The 12429-nt window shown below is 37.9% G+C and overlaps 1 protein-coding gene across 6 annotated transcripts in view; it reads right to left on the minus strand.

Annotated features, from left to right (window-relative positions):
- TMCC1 (transmembrane and coiled-coil domain family 1) overlaps window positions 1-12429 on the minus strand; it is a 251510-nt gene that overhangs the window by 115048 nt on the left and 124033 nt on the right. Inside the window, exon 1 of one of the 6 annotated variants that reach the window (XM_042911300.1) lies at window positions 5210-5607. The exons of the other annotated variants lie outside the window; for them this stretch is intronic. Coding sequence (XP_042767234.1) covers window positions 5210-5248 — 39 coding nt within the window. The 5' untranslated portion in view covers window positions 5249-5607. Of the gene's footprint in view, window positions 1-5209; window positions 5608-12429 lie in introns of those variants that run through there. 6 annotated transcript variants of the gene reach the window in all.

A 12429-nucleotide genomic window follows, 5' to 3' on the forward strand; every position in this document is an offset into this window, starting at 1 on the left:
GAGAAAGAGGGGGACACAGAATCTGAAGCAGGCTCCAAGCTGTCAGTGCAGAGCCTGACATGGGGCTCGAACCCGCAAACCATGAGATTATGACCTAAACTGAAGGTGGACACTCAACCAACTGAGCCACCCAGGAGCCCCAGCCTTTAAAATACTTTTACAAGACCCTAATTAAGATGGAAATGAAAGATCGTTCTTCCTTTTGATAAGAATACATTCACAGAAAAATTACGTTGAGTCATATATATTATCATCAAGTCCTAAACCCAAAAGAAATCAGATAGAAATTCAAAAGAAACTACTTTTGAAAAAGAATGTTTTTATTAAGAATTCAAATTAGCATCAATACCTCCCGAAATCTTAGGTTTCTTACGTGGATACAAAACTGATATCAAGTAATAGAACACTACCAAATGTAGGAAAGAATAACAATTTTAGACAATAATATTTTCAAGTGCTCTGCAAGTATGGATTAAATAATTTCAACAAATCTATGGGAGAACAGGAGGAAAAAAACCCATATTAATCTCTTCACAGGCCAAACCAAGATATAACGATATGATTGTTTATCTTCTAAGTTTTTCACCATATAAGAAATTTTAATATAGAAAGCACTCAAACCAAGTAGGAAAATAAATGTGGTATGAATTGAAAAAAGAATCAAGTCATCATTAATTTATTGTTATTTTAATTATCTTTGACATGGAAAGTACATCCTGTGTTGCTATACCTGTCCTAAAGAACTTAAGCCTCCCATAAAAATGTGAAAATAAATGTGAACCCCAAACTGAGATAACTATTTACATCCATATCTAGAAATGTAAAGCCCAAGTTATTATCTTAGAACAAAGTGTATAGCATTTATCTTTCATTTTAGAAGGGTCAGGAAACATATGTTCATATTTTCTTACGTATGCATAAACAAATAGGGGAAGGATAAATAAGAAACTGGTTGCCTAGGGTGGCAGGGATGTAAACCATCCGAAAAGACACAGTTGGAAGCAATATTTCACAGGTAAGTTTTAATTTTTGAATTTATGAAAATCACTACCATTCAAAAGTAAAATAAAAGGGGAGCCTGGATGACTCCGTCAGGTGAAGCATCCGACTCCAGCTCAGGCCATAATCTTGTTCGTGAGTTCAAGCCCCGTGTCAGGCTTTGTGATGACAGCTCAGAGCCTGGAGCCTGCTTCAGGTTGTCTCCCTCTCTCTATGCCCCTCCCCCACTTGCACTCTGTCTCTCTCTCAAAAATAAGTGAACATTAAAAACTTTTTTAAAAAAGTAAAATAAAAGGGTGTAAGATTTCACTAGAATAGTCTATCTTAAAACCATTTTTCAAAGCCTCCTCAGCTTTTATCATACCTTCTAAAAAACTGAAGCTTCTGGAAAAAAATAATTTTCTATTACCGATTTAGCACAGAGGCTGATACGGGGCTTGAACTCACTAGCTATGAGGTCATGATCTGAGCCAAGATCAAGAGTCTGATGCTTAACACACTGTGCCATCCAGCTGCCCATCTATTACTGATTTAAAAGATTGGAGAGCGGTGGTTAGAGCCAGAGTGACTTAAGACCTTCTGATTGTATAACTCATTGTATTTCATCTCTTAAACATTATTATAGAAACTCAGGAGTAACTTTTTCTTCTTAATATAAGTTTTTTAAAAGGCAGTACAGTCTAAAGGTTCACATAAATGCATGCAGTTGAGCTACAAACTATATATAATATGGCTTTATTAAATCAACTATCTTGTTCAAATCAATGTTTTTCTAGCCAAAGGAAAAAACTTCAATTGCAGGAAACACTTACCAAGTTTGGTAAATTTAAATCCCATTAGATACTAATTTCAACTGCAGGGGAAAGAGCTGCTCTAAGGAAGTTACCCAAGTTACTAACTATACTGTTTTCTATCACCATATATAAACATATGGAGACACATCAGTGACCACGACAGTAGACTGACTAAAACACCAGAAGTTTAGGGAGATAGTTGGTAGGTAGATACAGAATCGGTTTGGAATTCGACCTAAATTTGAACCTGACTCCACCTCCTGCTGATCTGGGCAAATGCTTTAGCTTCTCCAAACCGATTTCTTTAATGACAAAATGAAGTTGATACCACCTAACTTGAAGTTTCACTAGGAGAATTACATGGTTAAGTCCACATTGGCAGGTTCCAGACTATTTTGACTAGCTCATGTAGAAGACTTAGGGCAAAAAGAAAAAGCTTTCCTTAGTGAATATTTTTGAAGTCACATGTGAGAAAACTATGCAGAAAGAAAATAATCTAGGGTGCCTGGATAGCTCAGTTAAAGCATCCAAACTTCTGATTTCAGCTCAGGTCACGATCTCATGGTTTGTGAGTTTGAGCCCCGAGTAGGGCTCTGGGCTGACAGTGCTGATGGAGCCTGCTTGGGATTCTGTCTGTCTGTCTGTCTGTCTGTCTCTGTCTTTCCGCCCCTCCCCTAATCTTGTTCTCTCAAAATAAACTCAAAAAAATTATTAAAAAAAAAAAGAAAAGAGTCTAAAGGGTAAAGAAAAAACTCTACTGGGAGTCAGGTAACTGGGATCTAGTCAAAAAGAGTAAGAGAGCATCCTTTTTAAAAATGAAGATTTTTACTTCATCTATATCTTAGTTTACTTCCTCCTTTTACAAATTCAGATGTGAACATCCATTAGCCTAGAGGAATCATCTAGGGAAAATATCCAGTGTAAGTAAATATGGCTATCAAACTTAAGATAAAAAGAATCTAAATAGGTTTAAAATCACTGCAAATATTTATAAGTACTTTTTTTCAAAAATTTTCCAACAGAATTTATAGAGGATCACATGAGTACTTCTTTTTGTTAAAATAGGAAATTGCTTTTTAAAATATGAGATCATCTTAAGACAACTGTATACCTGTGGAAGATTATTTCTTATTGGCAAAAATACTGATTACTAAAGTTGGAATCATATGAAATTGCCATTATTCAACTGTTTCTGACCTACAACAACCTAATTTCACTTTCAGTGTTCAATGTGCGCCAAAAATACCATACACTGGGTTAAGACAGGTCCTGTGATCACAGGTAACATGGGTTTAACTGAAAAGACAGAACAGAGGTACAGTGCATTCACTGCAATTAAAAAAAGAACACTATTGGGGCGCCTGGGTGGCTTGGTCGGTTAAGCGTCCGACTTTGGCTCAGGTCATGATCTCACGCGTGAGTTCAAGCCCCGCGTCGGGCTCTGTGCTGACAGCTCAGAGCCTGGAGCCTGTTTCAGATTCTGTGTCTCCCTCTCTCTCTGCCCCTCCCCTGTTCATGCTCTGTCTCTCTCTGTGTCAAAAATAAATAAACGTTAAAAAAAAAAAAAAAAAAAAAGAACACTATTGACCTAACTATTAATTTCTCTTTCGTATATCAGCACCCATGTAGACTGAAACGATTAAGAATATTATTTTTTCATATTCATTATTGGACATATACTATATATTAAAGGCATGTGATAGAAAACAAATTTCCTTAGATTTGATCCTAATCATTTAGTGTAGGGCCTAAAAACCACCTTAAAGTGGAGGAGAGGGGTGTTTTAAAAAAAAAAAAAAAAAAAAAGGAATTGAAAGAGGTAGTTACCTCTCTGAATGTTTTTTATATAATGTGCCTTTTATTTCTTCATGTTACAGAGAAGATGTGCTCCTAATTCTACCCAAAAAGTGTCTTTTCTATAAATCACAGCCAGGCATAAAGCATATATAGTATAGTGTGAGAAGAGTACAGTTCAAAAAGTAATTGGGAGAGAAATATTAGTAGCAAAATACCTAGAATGAATTTATTTTCTAATTAGAAAATTATCACCTGGCTCTGAACTATTTCAGACACTCTTGTGCAGAAAAATCACTGTCCTGAGAACCTACACATCTGTTTTTTAAATGTAGTACAAAATTTGGAAATATATAAACTAAAGGTTGTTCAAAGAGAAACAAAAAGTGATTCTTTTTATTGTTTACAAGAAACCTGGAGGCTTCTTGGCCCACCACCCCCAACACACATACCTAGAAACCTAGAATTAGGGGAAGAGAAGCAAGGGAAATGTATTTTACTACTCATAAAAAGTCCCTTGTTAGGCCTGGCGATCCAAGAAAAGAGATGAAATTTGACATGTGGATGGACCCAAGAGCCTTGCTCATTTTTGCCTGAATGCACACATTCTACACTGAGGTCACCTGTGAGGCACTGAAAGGTTTTCCCTTAAGATAATAACACATGTCAGGATTTCACAATTCTAACCACCAAGAAAGTGAAGAATGTCTACTGATTTACTATTTGTTTAAGCTTCTGTCTGCAGGGAATGATCTGTGACACAATTCAACCACCAAGTGCTACATTTTAAAAACAGACTCAAGAACAGAATGATTTTTGAAATAAAGCTCAACTCTCAGCACACCTCTTTCCAAACTAGATTCTGCACTAGCTAAACAGAGAACTCCATGACTGACTGGTCAAGAGGGGGTTGACCACGGCCAGGGCTGACTCAGAAAATCGGCAGTCCCTCTTCCAAGAGAGCTTTGCCTGTTGTTGTTGTTGTTGTTTAGGTTTGTTTTCCTTAGGTTAATAGAACTTTTCCCTCAAAACGGCACAAATGAAACCTGCTTTTCAAGCAGAACTCTGTAAAAATTTGATTTGTGAGCCCACTGGTTACTGCTTTTCACACACTCCTTCATTAAGTATGCGGGTTTCTTAACTGCTCATTTTAGTATTTTCACACAGGTCTTGGCTTCCTGCACTGTTTTATGGAAGTTGTCCTCGTTTTATACTCAATTTCGCACAACCGGACGGATTCCACACACCAATAAGGCTTTCTCGTCTTGGTCAACAAGCTGCTAGATTAATTGCTAATTAAAGATGCACTTTTTTTATCCACTATTCTCTTTCGCGCACACCCTCTTGGAAACTGTACCTCAGAAGCAAACTGTAACTTCCTCCAAATTCAGGGAGGACAGCTTTGGTTTTAGGAGAACAAAATCTGGAGTTGGCAGCGCAGTCAGCCTGAAACCTTTGTGTCTGTCAGAGGAAAGAACAAAAGGCAGCGCTTCCTCCCCCTGCCCCTCCTTGGCTCTGGAGGAAGGCAGGCTTGACAGAACAGTTCTAGAGAAAAAGGAAACCACGCCGAACCTAGGAGAGTTTCCCCTAAACAAACACACAAAGCTACCCAAGCTACCCACCTTGGATAGCTGCCTCCTGAGGCTAAAGCGTTGAACCATGGTCACCCTGAGTAATCTTCAGACAAAGCAATCCACGAAGGGAAGGGTTTGTTTTTTTTTAAATAACAGCTTCCTGGAAAACTCGGTGGCGAAACATTCTGAAGACTGTCACAGAAGTCCAAAGATTTTCCCTGGGAGTCTTAGCAAACTTGGAACCACTTCATTGTTCCATCGGGAGATACCGCAAAGCCTACGTCGGAGAGGGAGAGGGCGGGCGGACGGCGGCAGGGAGGGGCGGAATCCTGGAGCTGCTTCGCCCAGTGCCAAGCTCGGCGAGCACACTTCCTGTGAGTCAGCCTGAGGGGTCCGACACAAGGACCACCCCTTCGCTTCCCACCAAATCCTTAGCCCGGGATGCCGCTGCGGTGCCACCTGAGACTCCGGCGGGGGCGGGGGCGGGGACGGCAAAGGTGGGGGGCGGGGCGGGGCGGGGGGGGGGGGGGGGGCGTGCGGACCTGATGTTCTGGTCTGTGTGGCGGGGAGGAGTGGCGCGCCGGGGTTAGGAAGCATCTGCCTCAAGCAGAAACCTGGCAACTGCAACAATTCCCCCCACCGTCCAGCCCTCCCGGCGGAGGAGGTCCCCCGCAAAGAGCGACACCCCCTTCTCAACCTCCACCTCAGGTAATCTGCTGGGTGAACCAGGGGGATGAAAGGAGGTGGCAGAAAGCCCCGGACTGTAGCAGCGCTGCTCCGGAGACTCCTCCCAGCTGGGCTCGGCAGCTGTCCGGCTTTGTCTAAGGTAATTGGCCGAGCCTTTCCTCTTATTCACGGGGAGGAGTCCCGCCTCGGGAAGGAATGTCAGGTGCAGAAAGGCATACTTCGTGGGTGACTTCAACTTCCTCACCAAGCAAAACAAACGAAGGCTGCCTCCTGAGGTAACTGCATTCTCCCGTAAGAACGATGTAATTTTTTAAAATCTACACACATAACAAAACGAACAGCTCAGAGTGAATAAATGTAGGTAGAGGTATGAAAATGGCAATCCTGAGGGCAGATGCAAAGATAAAAAATATTTTGCTAGCGTTCGCCAGTCTCTTCCTATTTGATTCTGCTTCCAGATAATCAACGTAAGGATAGATTCATTTTCGTGAAAATTTCTGCTCCTCTCTGAATTATTACTCTTGAATGATTTTAAAAATGGACCAGAACAGAACTTGTTGGCATATATTAATTTTCCCTGCTCCAGTGATTCTCAATTCCCTGTAAACGGCATAACACCTTATGCTACATGTAGCCTTTGTTGGAATGAACCTACTATGTGCAGTCCCTGGGTTAGGCATTTCAACTCTTCAGATAAGTAAAGCAGGAATATTCTAAAGCTTCAGTATTATCATGAGGAAACCATATAGTGTTACTACCTTTTTTTTCCCCTTTGGGCAAGAAAAGTAAAAAATGAATTTGAAAAGCCAGATCTTAATACAATGGTTATTCACAACTATGCCCTTGTCATAGACTACCAGTTTCAAATATCACCAAATATAATGTACAATTTTTAAAACTTCACCTCAAATATCACACACACATTTCATAATACCTTAGGAAGAGTAGAAAAGATGTACCGGAGTCAAACAAGTAACAGGATGCCACAACTCCAAAAAAGTCACTGTAACCAAAATGTATACATAAAAATTATATTCCGAAAACCTTAAATGGAAAAGGGTTGAACATATTTAAACTTTTTCTCAAATTCCAAAGCTAGGAAAACTTTGTGACTGAAAGCAAAGACTCCTTTATATGTAATGCTCAGAGTATGCAACGTAACCTAATATTTAAACTGACTGAAATTTAAGTACAAGTGGAAAGTAGGCTGATAGAAAACCTGAGTTCTGTGTGGTTTTTTTGTTTTGTGTGTTTTTAAATGGTGTGAGGACCAGTACCTCCATTTTTCCCCCCCCTATACAAAATGAAACTGAGTACTCAAAAAACTCCTGGGAATGCAGGAAGACCTAATGAGATACTGGGGTGGAAATAATGAAGTTCCTTACAGAAAGACATACTGTCTCAAAGATAAACATGAGGTGTTTCTGATATAATCAACTAGAATCCCAGATAATTGCTAGACTGCAAAGAATTGCAAGATTCTTTCTAACCCGCACCTCCAAAAGAAAGGGGAAAAGTAATTAGAGAAAACTGTCAAAAGTCTACGCATCCAGGTACACAAAAAATATCAATCATGAATTGAACAGGATATAAATCCTCAAACTTCCCAGATACACATAAAAAGACTTACAGACTAAAAGAATGGTGTCTTCATTTGACGAGGAACTTATTTTTTGCCTAATAAAATAAAGATAAACCTCTAATTAATTGTTCAAATGCAATAAGACCTGTTAAAAAACATTTGAGTGTATGAATGCAATCCAGTCCTTAATAAAACAACAAAAAACTGAAAAGATCTTCAATAAACATAACTGTTTGGGGGAAGATCTCTGCATATGATCTATTTTGAGGTTTCTGGCAGCATTTTAGATGAAAATAGCAGACCAACATCAAAGATTATGAAAGAAGAGCTAGAAAGACAAAATGTATGACCTAGAGAAAAAGCAACAGCTCGGCAATAATTCTCTTATTACTCCAAGACCTGAATAAACAATGTAATTTTCAGTAAGCTGTGACTGAAAATCCCCATCTCCTATACTCTATGTGGAAACACACACAGGAACTGTCCATGGGGTTCTTAATCAATCTTTTCTGGATCACACACTTTTTGTGGATCTCTTCAAAGCTATGAAGTCAGTCACTGGAATGACATACATGAAATTCATGAATGAACAGACACAGTGTTTTTGACACAATTCCAAATGATCCATGGATTCCCCTAAAGCTTGTCCACACATCCATTTTAAGAACTCGTTTCCATCATAACTAAAAATGAGATGAACATCAATCACTAAGCAATCCTGTCTTCTACTTTCCACCATAGGTAAGAGTTCTAAGTAGGTTTCAGAAACAAAAAAAGTCTGCCTTTGACATGTTGGCCCCAGCTCCCATTCATTTCATTTTCCATATGTGTTTGTCAAATAATAATAATCTACTTCCAAAGCCACAAACAGTCTTTATGAAATGGTATTTTATTTTCGTTTTTAGCATCTTCATAGAAAAACCAAGAAAAATATTTTATTCTCCTTGTTTTATGTATCATATATAACCCCACAATTATCTTACTACTACACTTCAACCTCCTGTGTATGTATAAACCTACGTACATATGCTTGTTTTTACCAAACTAGGACTATACTGTTTTCTGATTTGCTTTATCACTAAAAAAAAAAATCCAAAACAATCAGCAACCAAAAACATACAAAATACCTTGGATGAATACTTATAAAACTTAAATAATCATCCCAATTTAGTTGGTTTCCATATTCAAAACACTTGCCCCTCCTTTTGCAACTTCATTCTTAAAATTCTAAACCCATTTTTTAAATAAATTGATATTAAAGTTGTATACTACTGAATTCCATGTAATACAAACTACACTTTTGCAGAGAAGTAAACTAAAGTTCAAAGAGGTTTTCAAATTTGACCCTAAAATCAGAGTTGGTATTTGAGTCAGAACTAGAACCCCAATACAAATTTCATTATGTTGCTTTTTTCCATTACATCATGCTTCCTCCTTTTTTTAATAAACTAAAACACACTAAAAATGAACACTACTTAATATATTCATACGGTACACTTTTTTAGGAAACTGAATAATTATTCTATTTAAAAAATGTGCACCTTTATACTTTAAGTTAAATGAGTTTCCCTAAAGCCTGGCACAACTTAATATGCTTACAGTTTCTTTCCCTATCTCCTTAGTGTCCATTCTTATAATAGTGTTATATAAAATAAGTTATATTGTTCAAACATTGTGCGCTTTAACCAGCGTCCTGTAATAACCCAGTAGAAGTAACAGTGCCAGCTACCAGTCAATAAAACTAAGCCTAAATTTAAGAGGCAAAATTTCAACATGCAACACCATGTCATTTCAGAAAGCCCCCTTTCGTTCATGCACTAAACCAGTTATGACACCCTTTACTTTTATGGAGGTCTTAGTAAGCAAACAGAAAACCTAAACAATTGTCATAAACATGGCAAGTGCTATAATAGCAAGAACAGTAATGACACACGGAAGGAGTAATGAACCTTTATGGGACAAAAAAAGTCTTAAATCTGGAGTCTTTAAGGTTGGAGAAGAATTTTGCCAACAGACAAAAAAGGAGAAGGGCATCCCATGCAGAAAAACAAAACAAAAAACTCCATAAGTTAACACAGAGGTGTGATTCAAGTTGTTAGTAAAACTTAGTTTTTCGCATTAACAAGGCAACATGTTAGCCTAGAGCATTCAGAATATTTTTTTTGTTTGCTTGGTCTAAAGTGTAGACTGTAACAAAATTAAGTTATTCCTCCTTTCTAAATTTCATGTTGGGGTTTACCATTTTTTCTATAAACTGCCCAAATGGGAATAGCCCATCATTAACAAACAATAATGTGATAGGTTCACTCTTTATGTAAAGTTATGACTCTTAGTTACTGTCTGCATTTAAGGCAAGGAGGAAGGAAATCTACTTCCAAAAAATTTAGTAAATCATGCTGCCAGTTTTGGACACACTGTGGTAATTCAACCCCCTTAAATGATACAAGATTTGTATCTTGCAAAAATTAATTTCACTTGGCAATCCCACACTAGATAACAATACAGATACCACATTTCATCTACACAGATTAAGTAACTTGTGTAGTTATTTATAAAAGCCCCAAGCCACTGTCATAACTCTGAAAGTGGTAAGAAGTTAAAAGATGTTGATGATCAAAAAATTTGAATACGTCTTGTATTCAATTCCATTAACTACCTCATTGCGATGACTGAATTTAAAGAGAAGCCAACCACATCAAAAAGCATTTTTATTTTGATGAACTGAACATGGCTCTTTCAAATAGGCTAAATTAAGGTTGCCTCCTTTTCTATCAGCAATATTTTAGGATTTGCATTTATTTCCTCCAAAAAAATTCATGCCATGCATCACCTGCAGTAAATATATACAAGGCAAAGGGAGAGAAGAAAAGGTAGAAGAGCGAGAGAGGAAAAGAGTTTATTATGTGCCAAACAACTAACAACCAAGTGCCAAACAACTAACAGGGCTATTATTTACTATGTTGCAAAGAGCACTCAGTAAGATCATATGTACAGAATAATTAAACACTACAGAAACAAGTCCTTCAAACAGTTTACAAGGTGTTCCAACTGCTGGTCCCTGCTTTCCCTCTCCAGACATCTCACACTACTTTCAACTTGATAACTCCAAATCTCAACTTAGATGTCTTTCCTCTAGGAAAGCCTTCTCTTCAACCTTCACCAACCCTGTTATCCACCTCATCGGTTGATTCTTCCTTACTACACTGTAGAGTAATCCTCCCTTATCTGTGGAGGATACATCCAAGACCTTCAGTGGATGCCTAAAACCATGGATAAGTACTGAACCTTATACATGCTGTGTATTTTCCTAAACTACATACTTATGATAAAATTTAATGTATAAATTAGGCACAGCTAGAAATTAACAACAATAGGGGCACATGGGTGGCTCAGTCAGTTAAGCATCTGCCTCGTGATTTCAGGTCAGGTCACAATCTTAAGATTCATGAGATCAAGCCCTGTGTTGGGCTCTGCTCTGACAGTATGGAGCCTGCTTAGGATTTTCTCTCTCTCTCTCTCTCTCTCTCTCTCCCCCTCCCTGCCCCTACCCCACTCGTGCTTTCTCTCTCTCCCTCTCCCTCTCTCTCTCTCTCTCTCACACACACAAAATAACAATAGCCATTAATAAAATAGAATAATTATAACTATATACTGTAATAAAAATTATGTGAATGTGCTCTTTCAAAATATATTATTGTACCTTCCTTTTGTGATGATGTGAGATGATACAATGTATACATGATGAGATGAAATGAAGTGAATGATGTAGACATTGCATTAAACTACTACTGACCTTCTGACCATATGTCAGAAGGATCATCTGCTTCTGGGCTGCAGTAAAAAGCAAAGCCATGGATAAGGGGGACTGCTGTATTACAATCTGTTTGTCTGCATCTGCCTCATCAAAACAGAAGTTTCTTAGGGGCAAGGACCCTAATATGCTCATAGGGGTATTCTGGCAGCTATTAGGTCCTTAAATATTTATTGAATAAATGGCTTAAAAATATAAGGCAGTGTTCAATGGCTCTACACAACTTCAAAAGTTTCTAAGACATTCTGGGTCTCCCACTCTGTCCCTCAACCATCTCCCATACCCCCAAAGTCCCTGATATTTCCACCTAATTAAATTCTACTTACTCTTCTATTCCACTTTTGTAAGAATTAATTTTATTAACCATTTGTCAATTGCTTATCTCCCATTTATGAAAGACTTTATAATTTAGTATTTTTGAATAAAATATTTCCTGTGAAAATTCAGAAAATAGAGTAAAATATAAAAAGTAAGAAAACTTTGTTCAAAATATCACCATACAGAAGTAACTACTACTAATGTTTTGATTGATTTTCATCTGGGATTTTTCTTGATCTTTAAATATGTAAGTAATTTATGAATGCTTAATTGTTGTAACCACTGTTATTCATTTATCCTTCCTTTACAATGAGGTTATATACTATTTACCTATAAAAAAAATATGCTCTATTGGGGTGCCTGGGTGGCTCAGTCAGTTAAACATCTGGTCATGATCTTATGGTTCATGAGGTAAGAGCCCTGCATCGGGCTTTGTGCTGACAGTGCAGAGCCTGCTTGGATTCTTTCTCTCCTCTTCCCTCTACCTCTCTCCCCACCCTTGTGCTCATGCACGCACACTTGCTCTCTCTCAAAATAAATAAAAAACATTAAAAAAAATTATGCAGTATTATCTTCAGGTTAGCTTGGTTTCTTAACTAATATCATAGTACACATATTATTTAAAACTTCCTTTACTATGGTCTGAATGTTTGCGTCCTCCCAAAATTTATATGTTGAAATCCTAAAGCCCAATGTGATATTAAGAGGTGGTGCCTCTGGGAGGTACTACACTCATCGGGTGGGGTTAATGTTCTTGTAAAAGAGATCCCATAGAGCTCCCTAGCCCCTTCCAACATGTGAGGACACAACAAATAGTCTGCAACCTGGGAGAGGGTCCTCATGCTACACTAGCACCCTGATCTCAGACTT

This window comes from Panthera leo, chromosome A2 (genome assembly GCF_018350215.1).
Source record: "Panthera leo isolate Ple1 chromosome A2, P.leo_Ple1_pat1.1, whole genome shotgun sequence".
Taxonomy (NCBI): Eukaryota; Metazoa; Chordata; class Mammalia; order Carnivora; family Felidae; genus Panthera; species Panthera leo.